We start from the raw sequence: 25323 nt of genomic DNA, 5'->3' as shown, positions 1-25323 counted from the left end.
CTCCCTCTGTGGTTGGGTCTCTGGGGCACCGGTGTGGGCCCTGACCTCCAGTGCTGCTAAGGGAACAGGGCCAGGCCAGGCAGCACACTCGGGGCCTTTCCACCCTCCGCCAGCCTGGGGCCCAGGCAGCCCCTGCCCCTATCTTGGGGGACTGGCTGGTCCCTCTGCTCAGGGGACCCCGAAGCCCAGGGGTCGAGGGGGAGCATTGGCACCACCCCACTCCTGAAGGTGGGGGCCTGGTGGGACCAGGATGGCCTGCCTGTACTTCTCACACCTTGGCCCCTGGCTAGGAGCAAGGTGAGACGCTGCCTTCCTGGGCTGTGGGAGAGCCTCGGGTACACCCCGCCTCCAGCTCCTGTGCTGGGTGGTGAGGTCGACCTCACAAAAGCAGAGGACAGTGGAGGCTGCCATAAGAGCCTTGTTGGCCTCTGGGCTGCTCCAGGCGGGCCCTGACAGGGGTACAGGAAGCAGAGATCCTGTGGCCCCTGCAGGGTCAAGGAGCCTCAGCCCTGGTTCTCCTCCCTACTCTAGCTTCCCTTGCTATAGGGGGCAGCCCCACGCTTTGGAGGGCTGGAGGCTGGGGTTCCACTCACTGCCAGGCTGCCCGCTGCCCTACCAGCTGCTGGGTGCATGGTGGGGGCACGCCCTCTCCCGGCTGTCCCTCATGGGAAGAAGTTGGGGAGGGTGCCTGCCCTTGTGGGGATGCCTGCAAGGGCCAAGTGGCTCTCCTTGCTGGGTGGGTGGTTCCCCAGTCCTTCCCAGCAGGGCGGGGAACCCCGCACAGCACTGCCACCAGGCTTTATTCGGTTATACCAAAGAGATTTACAGTAGCCATTATGTACAAACAGAATAGAGTCCGTAAGGAGAGCCAGGAAGCCGCACGTTTTCCTGGAGCAGGCGCCAGGTGACAGGACACCGTGCTGGGGGTGCCAAGTGGGAGGTGGCGTGGTCTGCACCCAGAGAACTAAAGGGGTGACCCCGGTCACTCCTCCCTAAAGCCCTCTGTTCTTCACTTCCCACCACAGCTGGGTGGGAGTCAGTGTGGCCTCTGTCCAGGTGCTGGGGGCTTTGGCCGTTCCACTGTGCTGGACGCCCTCTCTGAGCAGCTTCACCGAAAGGGTGGAGAGCCTGCTGTGAACCAGGCACCTTGAAGGCAGGCAGGAGGCAGAGTCCTCACCAGCCTTTCCAGAGCCAGGCCAGTTAGAGAGGGCGGCCCAGAGTCCTATGGCCAAATGCAGCAGGCGCGGAAGCAGAGCAGGGTGAGGGCTGGCCAGGGCCTCCATCAGGTCAGAAGCTGCCGTCTCGCTCCCCCGGGGGCGGGGCCGCCTGCTGCCTGCCAGCTTCCAGGAAGGCCAGCTCCTTGGCTGCTTTCTTCTGGTTTCGCGCCTCGTACTCCAACCTGGGGGGAGGGCAGGGTGAGTCTAGTGGAGGGTGCTACGAGGTGGCTCCAAAGTGCCCCTCCCAGCTTCACCTGTTGGTGATGATCCTCTGGACAATGAGGTCCGTGGTGAGGTCGCTGCCGCTGTCAATCTGACGGAAGATACCCCTTCTCTTGGGCTCCTGGGGGTCCAGAGAGGAGGAGGGGGATGAAGGTCCCTGCTGACCTCCCCAGGACCCATCCAGTGCCCTGTCCCAGAGAGAGACCAGCACCCAGGGTCCCATGGGAGTGGTGCAGTCAGAGCAGCTGCGGCCACTGTGCCCATTTCCCAGGCAGGCGCAGTGAGGCTTTAAGTGGCTGGGAAGTGCCAATGGCAACCCCTGTGCCCAGTAAGGGCCATCATGACCTGCCTGGTATGGGTCGGAGCCATCCCTGTCCGGCATAATTTCCGTCTTTCCGTGACACACCAGGTCCACCTGGAGAAGGAGGGGGGTCAGGAGCCCTCCCCAGGGAGGCGGCCACCGTCGCCACCCACAGCCCAGCACAGGCCCCGGGGTCGGGAGAGCTGACCCTGCCCCTTCCTCAGCCCAGGCACCTCCTAGGCCCCACCTAGGAGCCCACAGTCAGACAGCACTCCCAGCCCACGCGGAGCCTCACCTTGAAGTGACTTAGGAGCTCTGCTGTGACTGCGTATGGGGCCCCAATCACCACTTCTGACACGTACTGTGGGGACAGTGGGCAGAAAGGTTTGCTTGGTCCCTGCTTCTGTTAAGCCAGGGCCAGGGGGTGGTGGGAGACAGTCCAGACATGGGACGGGCTGGGCAGGCTTGGGACCCCTTGGGCTTCTCTGTGAGTTGAGAAGGAACAGGACCTGGAGATCCGGCCACCCCCACTCCTGCCTCATCAAACAGGTATGGGCAGGTGCCACAGAACTTGGAGTGCTGGATGTGGCCCTGCCCTGGTTCAGGGAGCCCTTGGTGGGGAGATGTTATAGGGATGTCCCCCCATTCCTGGGCTGGCTCCTGGCCCCCACTCACCCGGCAGGCCAGCACACTCAGGGTCCGCTCGTGCAGGTTCATGATAGGGTAGTTTTTCCCCTTGTAGTGATTGACTTCCTGTGGCCAGAGTGATGCTGACTCAGCCCAGAGACTTCAGGTGGACAGGGTATGACCCCTCCCTCCTGTCCCTTGTGGGAAGAGGTCGAGGAGGATGCCCGCCCTTGTGGGGATGCCCAGACAGGACAGCCCTGGACCCCAAAAGCCCATGATCACCCCCCAGGGTCTCCTTTGACTTCACCTCGGGCCTCCTCCTCCCAGAGACCACCTGCACCCAACACCAACCCCTAGGACCCCCTCAAGGGCCTATCAGCTGCCCAGGGGCCCAGGGAACAAGAGGGCACTGGGCAGTGACCTGGTCAAAGTGCAAGCCAGCTATGATGTAGGGCCTTTCTGCCAGCCTGTGCACCTTCTCCAGGAAGTCCACATGCCCGATGTCTGTGCCTAGGTTAAGAAGTAGCCGGGACGGGGATGGCAGGGGGCAACTCCCCAACAGCTCGTGCCCAGGGGCCTCCCGCCATCCTCCCTCCGACAGCTCATGCCCAGGGGCCTCCCGCCATCCTCCCTCCGACAGCTCGTGCCCAGGGGCCTCCCGCCATCCTCCCTCCGACAGCTCGTGCCCAGGGGCCTCCCGCCATCCTCCCTCCGACAGCTCGTGCCCAGGGGCCTCCCGCCATCCTCCCTCCGACAGCTCGTGCCCAGGGGCCTCCCGCCATCCTCCCTCCGACAGCTGCTCCCCTGCAACCCAGCCCAGTCTGGGGGCCTCAAGGAGTCAAGTGAGGCCCCTGGGTCCCACCCTATGTGGCACATGTAGGGAGCAGCAAAGGCCCAGAGGATACGGAACAGGTCAAAGGCGCCAGCCACATAGATGACTGTCTCCCCTGGCTGGGGCTCCTTTCCAGAAGCAAACTGGATGATCTTCTGGGATGTCTGCAGAAACTGGGATACCCCAGTCCAGGGGTTCCGCCCCCCAGGGCACTGTAAGCCGAGAGAGAGAGCAGGTTGGCAGGGGAGGCCTCCCAGGTGCTGCCCTTGCCAGGTCACCAAACCCTCAGCTGTTGCCTGCCAGCAACCCCATTTCCAGGCAGTCACTTCGGGCAGGGGACACACTGCCAGGCCAGGTGGCAGGTGGGACTGTGGCGCACCCCACAGCCATAGCAGGCACCACAGATGACACCACCTCAGTCCAGCCACTGACCGCCAGGAGGAGGCCCAGAGCCAGGTGGCTGGTGCACACAGCCCTTGGGAGGGACCCGGCACCCTGAGACCACCGTCTGGTCACCTGGGAGGAGCCTTCGGAGAAAAGTATGTCCCCAGCGGGTATCGGGTGAGGGGGCTACAAAGGGAGAGAGGACCAGGCCACTTGGTCAGAGGCCACCTGTCCACAGGCAGTCCTTGCTCCTCCTCCAAGCAGTGGCTGCTGTGACTGGCCAGCCGGTGCCACCACCTGACTGCCCTCCCTCCCAGTGCCCGTCAGTCGGCTGAGCCTGGCGGTCACTGCTTGGCCAGCACCAGGAAGAGAGGGAGCAGGGTGGAGGGTGAGGCTCTGGGCTGGCCTTTCCCAACGGGATGGCTGGGACAGGCGGCTGAGGGTAGCCCCTGTAGCTGTGTGCTCAGCTCCCCTGCATGGCCGCACTCACCTTGCCAAAACTGTCTGCATACTCCCGGTACTCAGAGGACATCTCCTGCACAGAAGAGCAGAGCAGGGCTGAAGGGCCTGCCCTCCAGGCGTGGCCACCCCAGGACCAGGCGGGGACGGGGAGCGTAGGCAGGAGGGCTCTGAGGGGGCAGGGAGATGCTCCTCCTTTCCCGTGGTGACCTGGACCCAGGGGCCTCGGGGATTCCGCCCCCTACTCACCTGGCTGCTGTGGTGGGCTTTAGTCACCAGCAGCATGCGGCCCACGAGGTCTGTGGTGGACACCCCCTGTGTGCGCTTGCACTCTCTGGGGGACAGAGAGGGAGTGGGGTCTCTTCCTGGGGCACTTGCAAGGCTCTGCCTCCAGCTACCACCACTAGGGACGCTAGCGGCCCTGCTGTGGCAGAACCTACGGCTGCCGGAAGACTGAGGGTCCCCTCCCTGTGCAAGGCCATGACAGAAAACCTGGGCTGGGAACGTGAGGAAGGCCTCCATTCTTTTACTGACAGAAGGGAGGGATGGGAGCATGGAAAGGATCCTCGCTGGGGCACAGGCGTGCAATGGTAGGGAGAGGGCGGGCACTGGGTGGTAGCTCTGCTCCTGCCTCCCTCATGCCCACGTCCTGCCCAGTAAGCATCTGTGGCCGAGCGAATTCCCGGCTGCAGCATCCCATGCAGGAGCCATTGGCCTTGTGCTCCCTGACGTTTGGTAATTGAGATATAGTGCCAGCTCCCCGGCAGTGCCAGCCACATCCCCCGAGCTCAGCAGCCGCCACCTCACAAAGCTGTGCCTTCGGAGCTCTGGGGCCATGAGTCTGCAGCACCAAATGGCGAGGGCCACCAGGTGCACCCCACAATGCTGCCCCCATCCCTCGAGTTCCCAGGACTCAGATGCTCCATCATGGGCTCCCAGGAAATAGCAAAGCACGAGCTGGAGGGAGCCCCGTGCCCAGCTCCCTGGACGGCTGGGCCTGAGGTGGAGACTCACCTGTACCTCCCAGCCTGCTTTACCTCCTCATAGGTGTCCCGGCCATCTACAGTCAGAGTGATGTCATCTAAGCAGTAACACAAGGACAAGGATCCTTAACCAAAGCCATCAGGACCTTCAGGGCCCAGGACCCTCCAAGGCCCTGGCCTGCCCTGGTGTCCACGTGCCCATTTCTAGGTAGTCTCAGATCCTCGAAGGGCATGGAGGCCCCCTGTCCCCGGATGTCCCACCAGCAGATCTGATCCTGAGCCACCTAACATCCCCAGGTCCCCAGGCCCCAGCCCCGACACTCACTGCCGTGAACACAGAAGTCACAGTTGTATTTGTCCAGAGTCTCTAGTGTAGTGACGTAGGGGGCCGCTGGTACCACCTCATCCACCCACTTGATGGCCTGCACCATCTTGTATCTCTCCTCCTGAGTGAACACCGGGGGCCCCTTGTGCTTGGCGATCTCCTCTAGGAAAAGAACAAAGGGGACACTGGGGACCCCAGCCCACCCAGCCCCTCGGGCAGGAGGTCCCTTCTCAGCCCCCAGCTACACATGAGGACCGGTAGAGGGCAGGCGGTGTCTCTTGCCAGTCCTTAGCCCACTAGTGCTGGTCAGCTGGGTGGCTCTCTCCCCCTTGAGAGTCTCAGGCAAAGGCAGGGATTCCTTCCGACAAGCAGGTGCTCAGCCCCTGAGGGACCGGGAGCCATGCTGGCGGTGGTGAGGAGCACATGCCCCTTCTCTTGAGCTGGGACAGGAAGTGCAAGATGGGAAAGGCATTAGGCCATCCTCAGCTGGGGCCGGCTGGGTGAGCCTACAGTGCCCTCCCCTGCAGCTATGTCCTGGCAAGGCAGTCCCAGGTCTGCAGACTTTCAGTCCACAGGTGCAACTCACAGGAGGGCTGTGGGGCAGTGGGTGGGCAAGGCTGCCTGTGCATACCATCAGTGTGCACGCCCACGATGAGGTAGTCGCCCATGGCCCGTGCCTGGCGCAGCTGGTTGGAGTGGCCGTAATGTACCATGTCATAGCTGTGGAGACAGACAGAGCAGCTGGTCCCCATGCCAAGGGTGGGAACCAGGTGGCCCTGTGGCTTCAGGGCAAAGCTTTGCTCCTCTGAGGACTCCTTAGGAAGCGCTCTGAGAAGTTGCTGCTGGGAGCCCTGGGCCTGGGATTCAGGGTGCAGGTGGTCAGCTCTCCACCCCACTGGCTCCTGGGCCTGACGGCGGGACCCCTGTGCCAGATCTAGAAAGGGTAGCGGGGGCAGGGACGTCAAGGCCTGGCCGGGTCCAGAGGACTGGTGGGTGTAGGACGGACCAGAACCCACTGACAGCTACAGGGCCCCGTGTCCCACACCTCCGAGCACTCTGCCCCTGTCCTATCCCCTCACCACATATAAACTGCCCGGGGAAGTCACTTCAAAATAAGCCAGTGTTAACTCTTGGGGTGGGATTGGATCCTCGACTGCCTTGAGACAAGTGAACGGTCCCCTGGGGCCAACCGAAAACAAACCCAACCACAGAAGGTGGCCCTGGGAATCACTGGCCCTGAAGAGCCTGTTTCCTCCACCCCAGTGGTCTCTGAAGCTTAGCAGGCTTCACTCTCAGGGTGAGCAGCCACTGTCTTGCCACCTGGTTCTAGAGCTTTCTTTCACAAATCTGGGTCTGGTAACACACGAACTCTCAAGCCCAAGGCTACACAGCCCTGCCACAGACTGGGCCCCACTGCCCTGGGTTATTCACCTCTTCCTTACAGCAGCTGCCCATCCCCTCAAGAGTGGACGAAGCTGTCCCTGCCTCTTCAGGGAGAGATGTGACCCTGGCATCCCCACACAGTACACAGAGCTGCTCCACGAGTGTCACTGCTTCCTCCCAGCATGGGCACCCAGCACCCCTGCCACAGTGCACAGAGCCCCAGCAGACATGCAGGGTCAAGTCTGGTGGGCCCATGTACCCACTGGACAGGCTGGAGGGGAAGAGGGGTCAGATGGGGCTGGGTCTAGATACTGCAGCCTACAAGCACACGGGGTTGGGGCCTGCTCAGGGCAAGGTCAAAGTCCACTGACACAAAGCCACATTTCTTCTCCCAAGAGGTGACTCAGACACAGAGGACAAGGTCCCGCTTGCTCTCCTGGGAAGGGCTAACCAGATAGACGCGCTTTCTTCACGGCAACTCACGTGCCATCCGTTAGGCACGTGAAAGGATCAGAGACAGCAAATTAGCAGTAAAGGTCATCTTCCTTTCGCTTGTTGACAACCCCAAACTTTTCTTAAAACGATGCCCTCTGTCTGGCGAGAGAAGGCCGATCGAATTCCAGACCCGCGGAGGAGGACCCAGGAGCCGCGGGCTTCACTGCGGGTCCCGAACAGGCAGGTCACACCTGCTGTCCAGCTACAGGGGCGCTCGCCCAGGGGCCAGGGGAACCCTGGGCCGGAGCTGGGCAAGCTGGTGTCTGGTGGTCACGGAGAAGTGGGGAGGCCTTCGCTCCAGATCTCAGCGCGGTGGCTGCACCGGACGGGTCGTCGCGACTGGGCGAGGCCTCCGCCACGGACAGACGGGGGCGCCCACGGCAGGGCGAGAAGCCTCTGCAGCCCGACCCTCCCGGCGGGCGCGCCTCGCAGCCTGGCAGCCCCGGCCCAAGCCGGACGCGGACGCTACCCAGAACGCGGGCCCGGTCCCCGTGCAACGGCCGGCTCAGCGCTCCGGAAAGCAGCCGGCCCTGGCGTCCCCGCGGCCCGCCCCGGCCCTGCGCTCACCAGCCGTCGCACCACACCCGCACGGCGCGCCTGCCCTCCGGGGCCAGCTGCTCCGCGCCGCCAGCAGCCCTGCGCCCGTTCCGGATCATGGCTCCGCAGCGGCGGCGCAGCCAGCCTGGCAGCTCCCGGCGACTCCGAGCGCCGCCGCCCGCCCCTCACCCGCTCCGCGCATGCGCAGCCGCCGTCACGCGGGCCTCACCCGCTCCGCACAGCCAATGGCGTGAGTCGCCGATCCGAGCCCCGCCCCCGCCGTCCCCGACCCGCCACGGGCCCTCGGGCCCGAGCCCCGCCCTTGAAGGCCGCGCCCCACCGCACCTCCGCACACGGCCAATAGCGTGAAACCCTGAGGGTCCCGCCCCCTTCCTCACGCACGGCCAGAGCCCCGCCCCCGGCCCACATCTGGCCTGTCCGCACGGCCTACACCTGGCAAAGGGCGGGCCTGGCAGTGCGGAGCGCCGGGCTTCCCTCCGCCGCCACCGCCTCCGTGAACCCCCACGGGGCGCTGTCCCAAGCAGGGTTTTTTTTTCTGCACAATAATATCCATCATCCAACTACGGGAGTTTTTAAGCCAGGACCACACTGCCAGGCAGTGGACCTGCGCCCGGGGAGCCCGCGCCAGCCACTCGCGGACACTGGAGACCAGTGCAGAGAGATGTTTAATAGGAATAAAAAGGTCTGCATAGAGCCGAGGCTCGGAGCCACCCCTCCACCGCACATTCAGTACAGAAAGAGGGTTTTATAAAGTTCACACTTTTTCGTAAGTAGTAGAAATAGGGGTGAGGCCCTGAGACTGGCCTGGTGAGTGAGGGAAGGCCGCTGGGCGCTTCCTCTGCCGGCCAGGGCTGAAATAACCCGAGTTCCGTTCTCACAGAAAGGGGCGGCTGCCACCTCTTGACATAGAGGATGGATGAGCAGGAGGTGTCCTCGATGGCCAAGCCGTATCAGGAGACAACCGCAGCAGTGCAAGAGGCTTCCGCAAGGACAAATGGCTAAAGATGTCATGGTGAAAACGTCATCCCCAGAGTTCTCACTAGACCTGCGGGACAACCCAGCCTTCACCGTGACACTGGCCATCTGCAAAGTGCCAACTGTTCTTCATTGAGCACCAGGTTATGTCACTTTCCTCCTTTTTGTGCGTTTTGTGCAGCCCCTGCCAAACCAGCCCCCTAGAAGGGCAGCTGAGCTAAGCGGTGCACCCCGGTCCCCAGGTGGGGCCTCCTCTCTGCTTCTGCACAGCGACTTCCGACTGTGGCTACCTTCTTCGCCAGCACGCAAGGGAGTCGCCAGTGAGAAAATGGGATCCTGCCACCTGCCAAAAAGGGAAAGCTGCATCAGGCAGGCCTGGGAGCCTCTCACAGTCACACCCGCCCCAGCTCGGGAAAGCTGTCTGTGGTCCCTGCCTTCCCATCCCCTTCCCTCCCCTGTGTCAACCGCGGCTGGGCTCCAGCTGGTGGCAGCTTGTTACCAAGCTGCAGAACGGATGTGGGAGAGGTCACCTCTCAGGTGGTCACTAAAGGTCGGTGCCCACATTAGCTAGCTCGGTCTCCTCAGAACTCCGTGTCCTCATCCACCACTGAGCAGCGTGCACACACAGGGCGGGGCAGCAGTGGCCCCAGGGCTGCCTCCGTCTCCAGGGACGAGTCACTAGCAACTCTGGGCCCCACCTTCGACTTGTAAGGCCAGGGGCAGGTGGACCAGACCCTCTCCCCTTTCCCAGCTGACTAGGGAGGCGTGGCCTACAGACGACACCGTGAAGAAACCATGTGTCTGACTGAGATGTAGAACCACAGATCATAACTTAAGATACAGATAAGCACTGATAAGGAAAATGAGCTAAGTTAATGTAAAAAAAAAAAAATACAGTACACGATAGCCCACATCACAGAACACCACACACATAACATACAAGAAGTGCCAGGCCCAGAAGGCGAAGGGATCCTTAATTCTTGAACCCTTTGATTAAAAGAAGTTACTGATTTCCCCTATAAGACCCTGAAAATTCACAGAGAAAGAAAGTGTAAACTTTTTACTCAATACATACACCAAGTCTAAATTAGCACAAATTCTGTATTAAGGCACAAGTTTAAGCTTTCCCAAAATACGCCAACTCCCAAAACCAAGCACACAGATTCTGTCTGACCAGACTGCCGAGTGCACGTCCCCTCGAGACATTTCCCACCAGGCATCTCGGAGAGCTCCATGGGGAGGCCTGGAGCAGCAGCGTGCGGGCAGAATCCCTCTCCCCTCAGGGATTCTGTGCACCACATCAGCCGGCGCAGGAGTGGCCCATGCACGGTCTCCGCCAAACACCGAGGTCAGGCCCTCTGGAGACCACCACGCCTCAGTCACGCCCTCAGACACCGCTGCAAACACCTCAGAGCCTCCTCCACGCTCAGCTCATGAGAGAAGACAGACAAGGCCCACCACATGAGGTGTGGGGAAGCGGGCTGCAGCGGAGGCCCACTCACCTGCTATAGGCAGGGATCTCCAAGCCCAGCTCGGCCATGAGGAGCCGCATGACGTCATCACACTTCCCATGTAGCTTCAGGGCGGCCCAGTCATCCTTCGGCGTCCACTGAGGACAGGGAAAGCCGAGTCAGGGTAAAAGCAGCCCAACCCTTCCCAGCGGCCTGTCAGCCTCAGTCCCTGTGGCCTCGGTCGTTGCTCCCTGAACACCCACGGGGGGCCCTATCAGACTGCCCCGGTGCACGGGTGTCAGGTGTCTCTGGCTCTGCATTCTAAGGCCCAAGTCTGAGGATGTGGCTCTCAGCACCCGAGTTACCTGCAAGTTCACGATGTAGAGCTTGGGCCGCCGGCTAGGAGGCTTGGTCATGCACCAGAGGCGGGGGTACTTCTTTAGAACCTGTGGGGACAGACGGACAGACACAGCACACACACAAGGGACAAGGCTGTAGAGTGCTGGGCCGCAGAGCTGGACGCCCTTGGGCAGTGGGGGCTCGGCTCATTCATGGTGTCGTTGGCACGCACCTTCAGGCTGGACCCCAGACACAGGATGGTGTCTGCTCTGCTGGCAGCCTCAGTTGCCGCCTCCCAGTTCAGAGGCTGCCCCAACGTCCCCCTCTCCCCAAAGTGCACAATTGTGTCCCGGAGCTGGGCCCCACACTTGTGGCAGGTCCGGCCTGTCTGGTGTCTGTGGAGAGCCGTGCGCTCCGTCACATCGAACACCCGAACGTACTCCCTGTTGGGAACGCAGGAAGTGCAGACCTGAAGAGGAGAGGGCACAGTGAGTGGGACCCGCCTGCCCGTGGAGCTCCCGGGTCCCCTCAGGACTGCTCACTTCAATGTACATGTTCCCGTGGAGCTCTGAGATGGCCGTGCGTGGCAGCCCGCTCCTCAGGTGGAGCCCGTCACAGTTCTGAGACACCACATGCTGCACCTGGAAGGTGGAATGGGAAGGGCCATCAGAGGGTGGGGAGGTCAGAACAAGGCCACGGCGAGGCTGTTCTGAGCCCAGCCGATGGGTCCCAAGACCAGGAGCAACTCCGATCCCACAGAGAGCCTTTGAAAGTGCAACACACCATAGGTCCAACCACCGAGACTCAAGAGGGCCTACTGTGGGTGGCGCTGTGCCCTTCCTCCAGCCCTGATGCATCCAGAGTGGCTGGGAGGGCAAGAGGCTGCACCGTCCCAGCAAGGTTGGGAAGTGGCTCAGGGCTTTGGCAAGGGCCACTCCGCCCTGGATCCATGCTCTCGTGGGTCACGATGTTTCAGGTCCCTGCGGACCCAAGCAGATCGACCCCAACCCGTGCCTTGGTTGAGGGTGTTCAGCAGAAGGTCCCCAGAGACTTCCTACGAGCCTCCCCTGTGACTAGGATGGCTTCTGAGATCCGCAGAAAAATGCAAAGGAATCACAAAGGGGAAAGGCCACCAGCAGCTCTGGGCCCGAGGCTGGCTGTGGATGAGATGGTTCAGAGGGGGCGCTGCCTTCCTGTCTTGGAGAGGATGCAGGGGAGGATCCAACCCGGGGTCTAACCCACTTGGTGGGTGCTCATCATGGGAGTCAAGCGGCAGTCAGAGGTAGGATGCAGTTGCCCACTGGGCACCAAGTTGCTCTGCCAAGTGTACCAGCGCCCTGGGCTCTTACCAGCTTCTGTTCATGCAAACGGGTGATGCTCATGTGGGTGAGGGTTGGCTCGGCCTCACTCAGGTCGGCAGCACTGCCAGGCAGAGGGAAGGCAGGTGAGGGGAGCTGGAGCTCGGGCCCACACTGCCCCTGCTCAGCCCATGTGGGAGGCCACGCTTGGCCCACTTACCTGACACTTCTCCCTTTTTGAAGCAGCGTCCACACTCCATTAGGGCCCCTGTAGTCTGGGATAGAGGCTGCCTGCATGTCAAGAAAAAAGGCAAGCCAAGTAAAAGGCACCACTGTAGGTACTGGCAGAATTCCCAGAAACAGGGAGCCATCGTCCCTCCTGCTGCGTCCGGGCTGGCCTGCACGTTGGCCTCTATTCATTCCACAGGCTAACCTGCCTGAGCCCATATGGTGTGTACCGCAATTCGGCCCCTCCCTTCTACCTGGACTTCCGTTTCCCACCTGGCCCGGCTCATCTTTCAAGGCTAAACACAGCCCTGCCTGCCTCTGGGAGTCTTTCTGGCACCAAGCACAAAGCTGGGCTCTGTGGCACATGTGTCCTCCACATGGCAGGGGAAGACGAGTCATGTTCCTAAGCGTCCCCAGGGCCGAGCCCACAGCTCACACATTTAGCAAATGGTGAATACCTAGGTGGGGACAGGCAAATGTCCATTCTCATATCCTGATGCTAAGGGTTCCTGCTCCACCTTAACAAAAGCAGAACCACCTCTCCAGATGAGATAAGCATCTAACTTCCCAGGTTTCCCATCCTGTGAAACAAACTGAGGCCCAGAGAAGGACAGAGAAGACATGCCAGGATAAAGGTGTCTTGTGTTTCCTACTGGGGAAGTCATCTCCCAACTCCTGCTTAAACTCAGAAACACGCACCCGCCCTGGACAGCAGTATTCAGACAGTCACATTCAAGAGGGGCACCTCAAACAGTAACATGAAATTCACAAGCTGCATGTGCTCTCAATTGCCACTGGAAGCGCTCTGTAAGAGGTCACATGGTCGCTATATAATTATATGACTGGACTTTTTTTTTTTAAGATGGAATTTTGCTCTTTCGCCCAGGCTGGAATGCAGTGGCGAGATCTCAGTTCACTGTAACCTCCACCTTCCGGTTTCAAGTGATTCTTCTGCCTCAGCCTCCCAAGTAGCTGGTATTACAAGCACCCACAACCATGCCTGGCTAATTTTTGTATTTTTAGTAGAGACAGGGTTTCACCATGTTGGCCAGGCTGGTCTTGAACTACTGACCTCGTGATCCGCCCGCCTCAGCCTCCCAAAGTGCTGGGATCACAGGCGTAAGCCACCGCGCCCAGCATGACTGGACTTTTACATGTGACTGTGGAGGTAGGAGACCCAAACCCCAAGGGCTCCAGGTATTTAAGTCAGCAGTGAACTCCTTTTCTGCATTCTTGCTGCTGAGCCTCTATTATTCTTTGCTTGGAGTGCCTCATTCCCACCTTCTCTTCTTCAAGGCCCAACTCATGGCCACCTCCCCCAAAAAGCCAACCCAGGTGGGTTTCCCAACTCCATGAGGACGGTGTGTGTGTCTGGGTTTGTTCTAGTGACCCAGCACAGCCTGCTTTACCTTACAGTTGTTTGTTCACATGCCTGATTCTTGTCATCTAAAGGCTTCCTGAGAACAGAAATCACCTGGCGTTCAGATCTGCTATGCCCAGGCGTGCCTAGCACTCCACATTCACCCATTAGACTCGATGGACAAGGTGCCAGTTACATTTTCGAAGCCAGTGATGTCTCACAGCCCAGGAGAGCTTGTCAGTGAAACTTCTCAAAACACACTGCAGTTCCCTCCTTCACCTGGTATATCCCGACTCTTACTGTGTCACTATTTATCTTCCCTCAACATGGAGAGAACAGAGTGGAGAGTCACAAGACAGTTGGGCTTAGCTCTGTCCACATAACCTGGGGGTGCCTGAGAGCAGTTGGCTACTACATCCCATTCGTATCTCCTTTTTTGTTTTTAACTGGCTGTAATAGAGGCCAAGCATTTAAGAAGTCTTTACCTTAGGTTAAGTTTTGGTCGTTTCGTGTTTTTCTAAAAAGGAAAAAACCTTAGAGCTGCTTTAAAGGCGAGTTTTTCGCGACTGGGGAGTTACCCAACTGGAGCGCGTACTCCGTCCTGGGGTCCACCTCCCAGAAGGGGCACCCCCCACCCGCCCCCGCCTCCCTCCCTACCGTGCTGATTCCCGCGCCTGTGTAAACGACCAAGTATTTGGCGTTCCGGATGGCGCTGGCCAGCTCCCGGACTTTCCCCCGCAGCTCCTCCGGGTCGTCGCACACCTGTCGAGACGCCAGGGTGGTCACCGCCCCGGGTCGCTCCACCCTGGGTCGCCCGTCGCCCCGGCTGCTCCCGAACCCCGAGGCGCCCGCGGCTGCCGCGCGCTGAACTCGCCTCCTCCTGCCGCCGCTTTAGGCCCTCGCGCCGCCGGCTCCGGCCCTGCAACTCCGTCACCAGGTCCCCGCTCTCGGCCAGCAGCCGGACCTCCTCGGCGCTGCGCTCCACCGCCGCCTTCCTCAGGATGCGCGACACCTGCGGGCAGGCGGGCGGTGAGCGGCAGCGGGAGCCGGGCATGGCTGGGCCGGGGAGCGGCGGCTGCGTACCTGGCGGAGGCGGTCCCGCTGCTGCTCCTCCCGCAGCCTCCGCACCCGCTCCGCCGCTTTGCGCTCCGAGCGGCTCAGACCCCCGGCTGCCATGGCTCCCCGGGACACCCGCGCTTCCGCTTCCGCCTCGCGAGGCAGGCCGCACCCAGGGCGCATGCGTGAGCCGGGCCCCCACCCCTCCCCACCTCTTCCGGCCCCGCCCATCGCGTCACTCCAAAGAAGCACCTGTCAGTCTCTTTAAAAGGTTTATTGATCATATACAAAATAAAGAAAACCTTATATATCACAAACATACACTATGTACAGCAATAAATACCCGGGGGGCCAGGCCCAGTGCTGCCCCTCCTGGACAATAATTTAGCAATAAATACTGCGCAGGGCAGGGGTGGGGCACTGAGGCCACTGCCCTGCGGGAGGTCAGGTCCCCGCACGCCCTACACGAAGTGTGAGCTCTCGGGCCTCACCCCGCTTCCAAACCCCAGCCCTTCCTCACTTAGATCTTTAATAACCTCCATCCCACCCCAGCAGACCCCGAGGTCCTCTCCCACACACAGCCTACCCTGGCTAGACCTAGGCAGGGCAGGCAGGGACTGATCAACTCTGCTTGGACCCACCTCTCAGCGCCAGGAGAGCAACAGGGCTGGACACGCGGGCAGCCCTTGTCCTGTTGCCCTAAGTTGCCAGGAGAAGGCTTTCTGAACCCACTCCCGTTTGGTTAAAGGCTTCAGGGACTAGCAGATTGAGGGGATGGGAAGAAGGGCAGGGCTGGGACACAGGTTGCTGGAGGGGCCAAAGCCCAACTGGGGTCACCAAGAACAGGGAGGTCTCACAGTTTATAGGGGACACACTCTCACACTGTATCTCAGACTCAAGGGACACCCATGGATCAAAGCTGCTGCTCCAGGGGCGGGGTGGAAATGTGTGGGACTGGTCCGGCAGGTGCGGCACACACCCAGGACACAGGCCAGAGGCAGGCCAGGCATGGGTCTCTCAGACACACCCTGCCTCTGTGTGGCACTGATTATGCACTCCACTCTCCCCACCTGCTCCAAGGCCAGACAGCCAACAGGAAGGCAAAAATATGCCAAAAGAATTATTCAGTGGCTTCTCGGGGGAAAAATCGTTAATGTGTTGGTTCCTTTCACCAAACCACAGCCTAAAAAAGTAACACAAGATCCCAGAGCGGAAAAGGTGTAGCAGGCCGAGGCTCAGACTTTCCAGATGTGGATGGGAGCTTTGGTCAAGTGGCCACTCCAGCCAGAGGCAGCAAGGACAACACGGGACCTTACCATCGTCCCAAAGCAGGCTGCAGCTCCTCAGGGCCGTGGGCTGGGCACTGACCATTCCATCGTCCCAAAGCGGGCTGCAGCTCCTCAGGGCCGTGGGCTGGGCACTGACCATTGAGGCTGCTGCTGGTCAGAAGTGTGCACACATATCTGAAACATGCACCAAGAGCTGAAGCCCCAGCACCACCAGCACCACCGGGAGCAGCAGCCAGAGCTGACCTGTCCCCACTGGGCATTTCTCTGAAATCTGAGTATCCACATTAGGGTAAGGGAGGAGCTGGGGCAAAGTCAAGATGGAAGGGAAGACACACATCGTGGTTTACTTGGCGGACAACTTTGAGAGACCCGGCCTCGGCCACAGCCCTCGATTCGCTGTGTCAGAAAAGCTGAGGTGAGCAGAGGAGGCCACCACCCTCTTCTCAACCTTTTCTCAGTAGGAAAGCGGGATGAAGATATCAGAAGGACAGCACTCACATGTGCACATGAACACAGCATCTATGTCAGGAAATCCAGGGGAAGGGGAAGAGGGATGGGGTGGCTCCACAGGGCTGGCCTGACAGGAGGCAGGAACACTCCCCTAGACCTAGGGAAGTCACTCCAAATCCAAAGCTCTTGAAAGGAGGTATGGCCTCGACACTCCAGAAGCCTCTTCTGCCAACACATCAAGGACTACCCCTTCCATTCAGCCTGCGCCCACCCTCACACCCTCCTCTTCCGCACTCCCTTCGCCTCCAGGTCTGCAGCCTGGCAGAGGTGCTAAAAATGGATGGCCACCCCCAGCCAGGACAAAAGTGGGGGCCACGCAAGGACAAGGAAGGCCTGTTCCTCCCTGCTCCAAGGCAGATCATGACATTTTCTTCATAGATACTTATGATATGATTCCAACTAATGCCTGGATTCTAGTTAGACAAAACTAGACTGAGGGGAGGGGGATGAAGTCATTAAATGACTAGAGTCAACGTTTCTATTTTCAGGCTGGCCCAGGTAGAAACAAGAGTTGTCTCTCAACACCTAGAGCAAAGAGAAGTTCATTAAGACAAGTGTTGATGGTACATCCCTGTTCACATCTCACAGGCACACCAGGCCAAACTTGGATGAAAATCCCCCCAGCCACAGGGTTAAGCCCTGTCAGCCACAGTTTTTCATCTCACCAGCCCACATTTCTGTGCTTTACAGGGGACTGGGCCCCACAGAGAAGAAACCAGCAACCCTGGTGAAAGGTCAAGGTTCACACGGCCAGACACAGGGCTGTAGCCTCTTGGGGGTGGGTGGGGGCACCCCTCCCCTCCCCATCATATGCCTACCAGGAGCCTCCTGAGCCCAGCCGGGAAGGGCGGCAGCCTCCGGCGAGGAACTGGGAGCAAGAGGCAGGCTGGGCCCCCAGAGGGAGGCACCCCCAGTGAAGCCAAGCAGCTGATTCCTGGAAGACAGATCTCAAAGGGAGGCAGAAGGAAGGCCTGAAGCCAAGAGCTGCCAGGATGGACCAGCGGAGAAGAGGAATAAGACCCGGCCCCGGAGATCGTAGCCCTTGTCTGCACTGGTGGAGACCCCCCACCACTCTGCCTGGAAGCACCCCGCAGCATGGAAACAGTTCAGGGATCAAGTGGGCAGTAGAACCTGCAGCCCACGGTGCGGGCCCTTGGGGTTCCCAACTGGGGCCCCACGTGAAGAGGCCAGAGGAAGATGGCCAGGGAACGCGTGGCCACACTCCTGTGGCCACCCACAGTGACTCCTTGGTCCCTGCAACACACCACCCAAGGCCAGAGGTGGTGGGTGTGGAAGCAGCGTGGGGGGGCCCCAAGGGACCCCCAATGTCACCTACCCCACCACAGGATCAGCCCCAGCCCTAGAAACAGATGTAGCCAAGGTTCAATGGGGAGAGCATGACAGAGCCCCACGTCTCACCTCCTAGGGACCAGGGGCTGGTGGTGGGCACAGACTCCTTGAGCTCTGGCGAAGCAGGCGCCCCCTGGCACCCCAGCCCAGGTCCAGCAAGCCAGCAGAAGAGAAAGCACAACGAAACCCAAAAAACGAACACGGGAAAACAGACACGAGAAGTGACACCCACAGGTCAAAGGTCACCAGAAGCACCAGCACTTTACCGCTGCACAAAACCTCACCAGGCACGGACGACACCACGGCACCGGCAAGAGACGGAAGCAGGAAGGGCAGAGGAGTAAGTCACTTTCGGTACAATTGCAAAAGATATCAAAGAGGACGGCCTTCTGGTCGGTTCACGGCTTGGCTTTTTTTTTTTTTGTCTTTTTTAAACTAAGTTTTATAAATAATGTCTGATAACTCTGTGTATATAAAAACTAAACTCCAACAGCCACAAAGAGTTGCCCATAAATTTACAAGAAAGGGATTTTTTTTGTTTTTTTTTTTTCTTTTTTAACTAGCAAAGTTTCTATTATACTCTCTTCCTTTTGCCACTGATACGGTCAAATGGTCTTCTTGCTTGTTTTTTTTTCTAAAAGACAGTTTTATAAATACTCTGCAGCTTTTTTCTTTAACTTTTAAACATATAATTAATAACTTTGTAAAAGGAACTTCTCTCTTTTAAATAAAGGGCTATATAACCACACAAATAGGTCATGTAAACAGTGACACGGGACCCATCGCAGGGCACACTGGACTCACCCTCACGTAAGCGCACAACCAGCGATTTGGTCTTGTTCAGTGCAACGGGTCAGGCTTGAGCGCGCAGCCCCTGGCCCCAGCTGCAGGCCCCAGCACCACTGCGCCCAGGCTGGCGGTCCACCCACCCATCAGGGCCCTCAAGGCCATGCCCTGCTCTCAGAGCACAGCCCGTCTCTTCATGCTGGGCTGAGCTGAGCTACCCTCCTGGGGCTAAAAAGAGTGAATCCTTCCCAGCCCGGGAGAGCACATGGGAACCCTCACTGCTCAGGGACACGCGAGGCCCAGCGTGCCTGCTCCTTCTCTCTCCCTGCACCTCTCTCAAGTCCATTCCCACAGCACCAACTCTGGGCTCCAAGCCTGCATGGCCTTGGTACAAAAGGGGTTGGGGCGACCCCAGTCACCGCCGAACTGACCAATCCCAACATACAAAACACACGACGACAACGACGAGATCAAAGGGGCTCAGCCTGGTGCCCCTGGGGTACAGGTTGTGCTTTGCAGGGAAGAGAGAAGGGCGGGGAAGAGAGGGAGGAAAGAGAAGGAAACAGAGGGACAGGGCAGCTGAATTCGCCATGTGCCTAGTGGCCCCGCAAAGACCCGCCTGGGCAGATGCGCATCCCTACGACCGGGCATCCGTCTTGGACTTTACTATTGTGATGACGCTGGTGGCGGCCACCTTGCCTGGGACGAGGGGCCCCAGGCCGGCGGCAAGGGGGCCCCGGGCCGGCGCCACGGGGCTGCGAGCCACCGTCCGGGCGAAGGTCTGCAGCGCCTCGTACTTGGAGCGAAGCGCGTCGAGCTCCAGCTTCATGCTGGCGTTCTCCGAGGCCAGCTTCTCCACCTCCTGCTGCAGCTCTGCCTTTTGCTTCTCCAGCTCCTCCTTTTGTGTCACCCGCTTCACACGGCAGCTGGCAGCGTAGCCGCGGTTCTTGAGCGTGCGCCGGCGCTGCTTCAGCTGGACTATCTCCTCCTTGGACAGGCCCCGCAGGTGCTGGTTCAGCTCCCGCACCGACATGGTCACCAGCTCCTCATCGGTCAGGCTGGTGCCATTCTCACCTGGCTCCCGCTTCACCTGGGGCACAGCGCACAGGGTCACAGGCCAAGCAGGCATGCCCACGGTGCCACCCCAGCCTGAAGGCTCCCAGTCCCTTCCCACTCACCTTCAAGGCCTTGTTTCCTTTACTGGGGGTCGTCATAACCCGGGGGCACAGCGAGCAGGCGCTCTCTGCAAGACACAGAGCAGAGGTCACTACCCTGGAGACCACCCTCACCCCTCACCCCAGTTCACAGAGCCCCTGCCGCACAGCCCGCCCCAGCCCTGCCCAGATGCCCAGGCCCAATACCTGATCGGAGGCAGCCCTTGGCCTCTCCCAGGCTGGGCTGAGCTGCTTCCTGTCCACCCTGCCCCTGGAGAACCAGGTGGGAGGTCAGGAAGGTCTAATGGGAGAAGGGGAACTGAAGGCTGTTAGAGACGCAGACAAGGGGCGGGGGAGAGATTAGAAGGAATAAGACTCAGGAGGGGCAGGCCTAGAAGGAAGCCGGGAGCTTTAAAAATAACCCCAGCACTGCCCCAGAGCACGGCTGTTCCTGGCGAGTCACGCTGACTCAGCACATTGCCTCCCGCTCCCCCGCCGCGCCCGCACTCCCTGGCCCCGCAGCCAACAGCGCCCCAGGAGAGCTGCAGCTGAGCTGCTGGGGGCCAGAAAGGCCAGCCTGGCCAATAGCAGGTGAGGGCCAGGCAGAGACCCTGTGCATGAATCCTCCGGGGTCCTACCTCCTCCAGCCACCTCCCCTGAGCCGGCCTGGGACAAAGCCCCCTGTTCCCTGGGTTCACAGGGGCCCCACTGGGGACTGGGCCAGTGAGGCTGTAGGGAGCCCCGATTCTCCCAGAGTCTCCTAACTTTGAGTAGCTGGGGGTGGGCCGTCCAGCTAGCTCTGGTCTGTTGGCCAGACTGGCCAGGGAGTTCCCCCACCTTCCAGGTGGCAGGCCATCAGCTGGGAGGAGCTTGGCCCGAGCCCCTGTGGCCCTCCCAGCCTGCCTCCTCCACTGATGGAGTAACCATCCTGTGGCTTTGGGTTGCAGGAAGCAGCCCCTGCCCCACCCCATCCAGGGTGTTTCACAAGTTCTCCCACAGTGAGCCACCCCCCGGCCCGCCCAACTGGAGGCTGGTGGAGTCAGCCCCTCAGAGTGGCAGCCTGCTCTCTGGCCCCCTGCCCCGGGTCGGTGCCCACAGAGCCAGGGAACAAAAACAAAAGGACTGGGGAGGCCAGACTAAAGAACGGACTCACCCACTTGGGGTCCTCCCAGCACACAGCTCACTTTCTTGCCAAGGACATTTCTGTGCACCTCATCCCAGAAACCCATCTGGGATTCCCAGCTCAGCCCAACTCCCACCAGACCCTTGGGCATGGACCCCTCTGACCCCACGCTCTATCCCCCACTTTCCAGGTTTGATGCAGACAGATGGGAGTCTCCTCCAGAGGAGCCAGGAGCACTTCAGGAAAAGATGGGCTGGGGGACTTCTTACTCTCACCAGTTGCTGAAGTGTGGCCAGGCGAAGGCACACGTCCTCACCAGGGTGGAGATCCAACCTCGCCCAGCCTTGGATCAAGACGTGAGGCTGAACCCACACAGCAGGGAGGGGAGGTCAGAGACCCTTCCCCACAGTCAAGCCATCTCAGGGGCAAGGTCCCAAGGCTCCAGCCACTGGATTCTTCCAGATAAAGGACGGGGAAGACCCGCGCTGCAGGTCAGAAAGCCCATAGGAGCTCTTTCCTACACAACCGGCACCACATTGCCCCAGGAGACAGGGCCTCAGCCGAGCACGGCAGGGGCCCCCAGCCTTGAGTGCAAGTCAGGGTGCAGAGACACTGCCCTGGCATCAGCTTCTCCCACCCCCATCACCCCCACCCCTGCTGCTAAAGCATAATGACAGCGGTGACTTCCTGAAGAGATCACACGGAAAACTGCCTCCTCGACAGATTTTGCCCTCTGCAGAAGGCCTGAACTCAGCACGAGTGCAGCCAATCACCTCCTAATCAAAGGTGTGCCGGGGTGGGGGAGGGGCAGGCCTGAGCACGCCCGGTGTTTCCAGGCTCCTGACCTAGCCTCTGGCAAGCTGGGACACACGTTGAGCAGAGACAGCCTCTGGAGGTGGGCTGAGAGGGACAGAGCAGATGAAGGACTAAGGAGAAGCTGGCCCCAATCCAACCCTCCTCCACCCTGAAGGCTGGCCAGACATCCTCTGCTGATCAGGCACCCTCTGCTCCCCCAAAAGCTGAGCCCCTCATGCAGGAGGCACAGATGGTCACAGCTCCCCAAACCGCCATGGTACCTAGGCCACCCATTTCACACTGAGAGCCAGGAAAGGGAAGGAGGTTTGGGAGCTCCATCTCCCTTTGGCTAAGTGGAAACTCCTGTGCCTGAACAAAGACAGCCCCACTAGGCTGCAAAGCCCAGTGGCCGCAACTCCCCGGAAGTTGTGGCCTCTGCTGTCATCCCACCCTTAGACCCACCTGCTGCAGAAGCACTCAGCTCCTGAAAGTCGCTCTTTGAACAGAACCTAAAACTTAGTTTCCACTGACACATAAGTGACTGAGAATATCATAAATGCCCTTCCAGGGCCCTGCATTTTCCCAGGGCGTAAAACTCCAGGCCAAAGGTCAGCTGAAGTATTGAAACATCTGGAATCTATAAGCCCCAGGGTTCAGTGAGAGTGGACATGTACTCTGTGTGGGCATCCCTGAGGAAAACCACAAAGTGGCCTAACCCAGCCATGAACCCCCGGGCAAAGGAAGGCGACCTTCACGGATCTCCACATACCCAAGGAAAGGTGGCTCAGGCCACACTGCTCCCAGGCTGCCACTTTCCAAACATCCTGGCACATGTCCTCTGGGCCACCAGGCCAGACACCCAGCAGGGCCATTCTCTTTGCTAACTTCACACAACACTGAGACCTGACTTCAGGTACAGACAACTCTGGGGTGACTGGGTGCTGCGTTCTGCCACCCTATGCCTTCCACACCGGCCCAAGGCTAGGCACCCCTAAGCTCCCACCACCCAGTCTCAACCCAGACTCCAAGGCCAACTGGGGAGAGAGGCAGGGCTGCTTCCTCCCCCTTGCAATTTCCTGGTAGACTTGCCCTGCTTCCTCCCTGCCCTGCCCTGCCCACTGTCACCCAGGGCTTGGTACACACACCCCTCTTTCTCCCAGGGCCTGGATCTCTGGCCAGGGGCTGTCCAGACAGACCAGTCCCAGGGAAAGCTGACTTCCCCTTTGGCTAACACAGCCCACCGAAGCTCCTCCCCTCCCTCACTCAGGGAACTACTTCCCAGTTTGGGAAACTGCTCCAGACGTGGGACCAGGACCAGCTGCCCGAGAAGAGCCGCCTGGGAACGGGTGGACGGCCCGGGGCTTCACATTTGATCCCGGGAGAACACCTGCAACGAGCCACCCCCACTTCCTCTTCAAGCACTCCGGCCTTCGAAAGGATCGCTCGGCCCTCAAACAGGCACCCCAAGGCGCCGGGCCCGGCCCCCTCCCACATCTCCACGGCTCCCTCCCACCTCTCGCTGGCGGCCTTTTAGTCCCGGAGGCCCCTCGCTCCAATCCCCTCCGGTATCAGCTTGAGCACCGAGTGACCTCATGCTGATGACTCAGCAAGTCTCCCTCTGGGCTCTGGCACGCGAGTGACGGAGCCCGAGCCCGAGCCCGAACCGGCGCTGGCAGGGTCTTCCCCGCCGCCCTCCACCACAGCCGCTCCCCTCCCAGGCTCGCCGCGGACCCCCGCGCCCGGGGAGCGCAGACGCGGCCACCTGATGAATCAGCAGCTACAGACCGGCCGCCGGGCCCTGACGCGGACCCCCGGGCGCCTCGCTCGACCCCACCCTTTCCTCCCAGCGCCTGGCGCCCCTCCCTCCAGGAAGCTCTGGTCTCCGAGTCCGCCCCGCACTCGCCCGGCCCTGCGGGTTCGCCGCCGCCCGCGGCCCACCCCCAGCACCCGGGCGTCAGGGGCAGGAGCTGGCTCCTGACCGCTGGGGAAATCGAGGCACAGGCCGCCAGCAGGGTGCGCGGCAGCTCCGAAACCAGCGGCCCCCGCCTCCGGGCCCCCAGCCGTCAGCCGAGCCGCGGGAGGAGCCCGACCCGCGCGCCCCCTCGGCCCCCGCCGCGCCGCCCCCGCCGCCCGGGCCCGCCGCCGCCGCCGCCGCACTCACCACACTGCGGGCCCGGAGGGCCGAGGCCGGGGCGGGGCGGGGCCGCGCGCGCTCCGAGGCCGCGCGGGGCTGGCACCAGCGAGAGGGGTCCGGGCCCGGGGCTCGGAGGACTCTCCGCCTGCGCGGGCCGGGCCGAGCGCGCTAGGAAGGCCGGGCCGGACCAGGCTGGGGATCCGCCGCCGCCGCCGCCGCCGCTCCACAGACGTCACATGATGTTTGGTCACGTGGGCTCCATTCATGAAGCGGCGACGCGGCCGGCGGGCGCTTAAAGGGGAAGGCGCGGCGGCGGGCGGGCGAGACGCGCATGCGCAATGCGCGCGCCGTCGCCCCTGGCAACACCGGCTGGCGCGCGCTGGGCGGGGCCTCACGGGCCGGTCCCCACTCCCAGCCCCCGGGATCCTGAGCCCGCGCCCGCCTCACCGGGCTCCTGTGCACGCCGTCCGGGGCCCCTGCCCAGGCTCGCGGGCGCCGGCGGCGTTTTTCAGCTCGAGCGCGCGAGCGAGGGCGGACTCCGCGTGCGTCCCCTCGAGTGGTGGCTGCGCCTGCCCCAGTCCTGCCCGGCAGAGGCGCTTTTGCGTCGGGACGGCGCCGCCGGGGCCCCGCGATTCCAACTCGAGGGTCTGGGAGCGGCGCGGGGCGGGGACGGGCTGGCGGCTCACAGCAGCTCGGAGTGACTCCAGCCCGCAGCCGACCCCGGGCTTCCCGGGTCCCTCTTGCGCCACGTGTGCCCAGAGCTCCGCGCCGACTTCGGCCGCTCCGTCAGGGGAGGCCCCCCGGCTGTGGGAGGTGCCCGGCGGGAGGGGCGAGGACTCGGGGAGAAGGGAAACTGAGGGGGACCCCGCTTCTGGACTTTTCCTGCACCCTTTTCCCTTCGCAGCTGTGGAGCCGGGAAGGGGAAGGGTGGCCACCCCGCCGGCAGATGAGCGGGAGGAGGGAGGGGCGGGGACGGGCTGTGGGATCCTCCTAGGCTCCCTCCGTCAATCCGTGGATGATGCAGGTGGATAGAGGCCTGTCCCGGAGTCCCGAAGCCGCGCGGTGTAAGGCTCAGAAGCGTCCCCAGGCCCGTCCCTGCCAGACCCCGGGACCTCATCCCGGCCCCACAGCACGTGGTCGCCGTGTGCGCTGTGGCGCTGCATCTGGTTCTTACGGTTGTGTTCCTAGCCGCTAGGGACCTGTACCCCCTGCTTTGGGCACAGCCCGAGTGTCACAGGCTATGGGGGCATGATGTGCTCCTGGTGTGTCTTCGGAGGCCTCGACCTTAGTGTACAAAACAGCACACGGGGCCCTGAGGCCGGGAGTGCAGCCCTGTCCCGGGTCCCGTCCTCCTCACACCACACTGGGCTGGCGCGGGGAGGGCGCCTCGAGCCGCTGGCCAACCTGCTCTGCGGGAGCGTGAGGTCGTGCCTTGCTTGGCTGTGAGGGTTGGGTCCACGCAGCAGGGACCTGCCCCCCACCCAGTCTCCTCAGGACCCGCCCTCGGTGCCACACAGCGGGAGCTGAAGCCTCAGCGGCGCCCTGAGGAGCCAGGGATGATTGGTCCTGGGGTTGGCAGCCCCTACTCCGGAGCTGACGCTCGCCAGGCTGTTCCCACTCACGTCTGGCACCCCAACTCCTCCTCACAGGGTCGAGCCCGCTCTCATTTACACATCAGCATGGACTGGG

At 61.3% G+C, this 25323-nt stretch overlaps 3 protein-coding genes across 12 annotated transcripts; all 3 read right to left on the bottom strand.

The window, feature by feature from the left end:
* Positions 1-783: 783 nt before the first annotated feature.
* PCYT2 (phosphate cytidylyltransferase 2, ethanolamine) lies at positions 784-7884 on the bottom strand. 2 transcript variants are annotated; one of them, XM_012452716.2, is made up of 14 exons: positions 7796-7884; positions 5982-6070; positions 5351-5512; positions 5057-5123; positions 4292-4376; positions 4074-4118; positions 3716-3769; positions 3273-3411; positions 2789-2871; positions 2416-2493; positions 2036-2101; positions 1789-1854; positions 1472-1560; positions 784-1399 (listed from the first exon to the last, which is right to left on the bottom strand). In XM_012452716.2, exons 1-14 carry the CDS (start codon positions 7882-7884, stop codon positions 1288-1290), a joined length of 1224 nt encoding a protein of 407 aa, XP_012308139.2. In that variant the 3' UTR covers positions 784-1287. The 2 variants fall into 2 exon arrangements, with proteins under 2 accessions (XP_012308139.2, XP_012308140.2); XM_012452717.2 differs by lacking the exon at positions 3716-3769.
* A 549-nt stretch (positions 7885-8433) lies between these two features.
* On the bottom strand, positions 8434-14491 carry SIRT7 (sirtuin 7). Of its 4 annotated transcripts, none has more exons than XR_001107533.2 (8): positions 12070-14062; positions 11901-11973; positions 11094-11192; positions 10784-11020; positions 10578-10658; positions 10264-10370; positions 9702-9787; positions 9024-9104 (listed from the first exon to the last, which is right to left on the bottom strand). XR_001107533.2 is itself a non-coding variant. In XM_012452715.2 (8 exons), the coding sequence occupies exons 1-8, from the start codon at positions 14489-14491 to the stop codon at positions 10260-10262; spliced, it is 957 nt and encodes a 318-aa protein (XP_012308138.1). The 4 variants fall into 4 exon arrangements, 3 of the variants coding, with proteins under 3 accessions (XP_012308135.2, XP_012308137.2, XP_012308138.1); XM_012452715.2 differs by lacking the exons at positions 9024-9104; positions 9702-9787 and adding exons at positions 14095-14199; positions 14312-14491 and having other exon boundaries at positions 10260-10370; positions 12070-12140; XM_012452712.3 differs by lacking the exon at positions 9702-9787 and having other exon boundaries at positions 8434-9104.
* A 261-nt stretch (positions 14492-14752) lies between these two features.
* MAFG (MAF bZIP transcription factor G) lies at positions 14753-23680 on the bottom strand. Of its 6 annotated transcripts, none has more exons than XM_021666338.2 (3): positions 23662-23680; positions 19607-19671; positions 14753-19518 (listed from the first exon to the last, which is right to left on the bottom strand). In XM_021666338.2, exons 2-3 carry the CDS (start codon positions 19640-19642, stop codon positions 19066-19068), a joined length of 489 nt encoding a protein of 162 aa, XP_021522013.2. In that variant the 5' UTR covers positions 19643-19671; positions 23662-23680; the 3' UTR covers positions 14753-19065. The 6 variants fall into 6 exon arrangements, with proteins under 6 accessions (XP_021522013.2, XP_012308134.2, XP_012308132.2 ...); XM_012452711.2 differs by lacking the exon at positions 23662-23680 and adding an exon at positions 23263-23281; XM_012452709.3 differs by lacking the exon at positions 23662-23680 and adding an exon at positions 23014-23065.
* Positions 23681-25323: the final 1643 nt, after the last annotated feature.

The sequence above is a fragment of the Aotus nancymaae genome, unplaced genomic scaffold (genome assembly GCF_030222135.1).
Source record: "Aotus nancymaae isolate 86718 unplaced genomic scaffold, 86718_ANA_hifiasm-v0.15.2.pri h1tg000089l, whole genome shotgun sequence".
NCBI lineage: Eukaryota > Metazoa > Chordata > Mammalia > Primates > Aotidae > Aotus > Aotus nancymaae.
The sequence above is the reverse complement of the archived record's forward strand: the minus strand, read 5'-3'. Positions and strand labels throughout refer to the sequence as shown.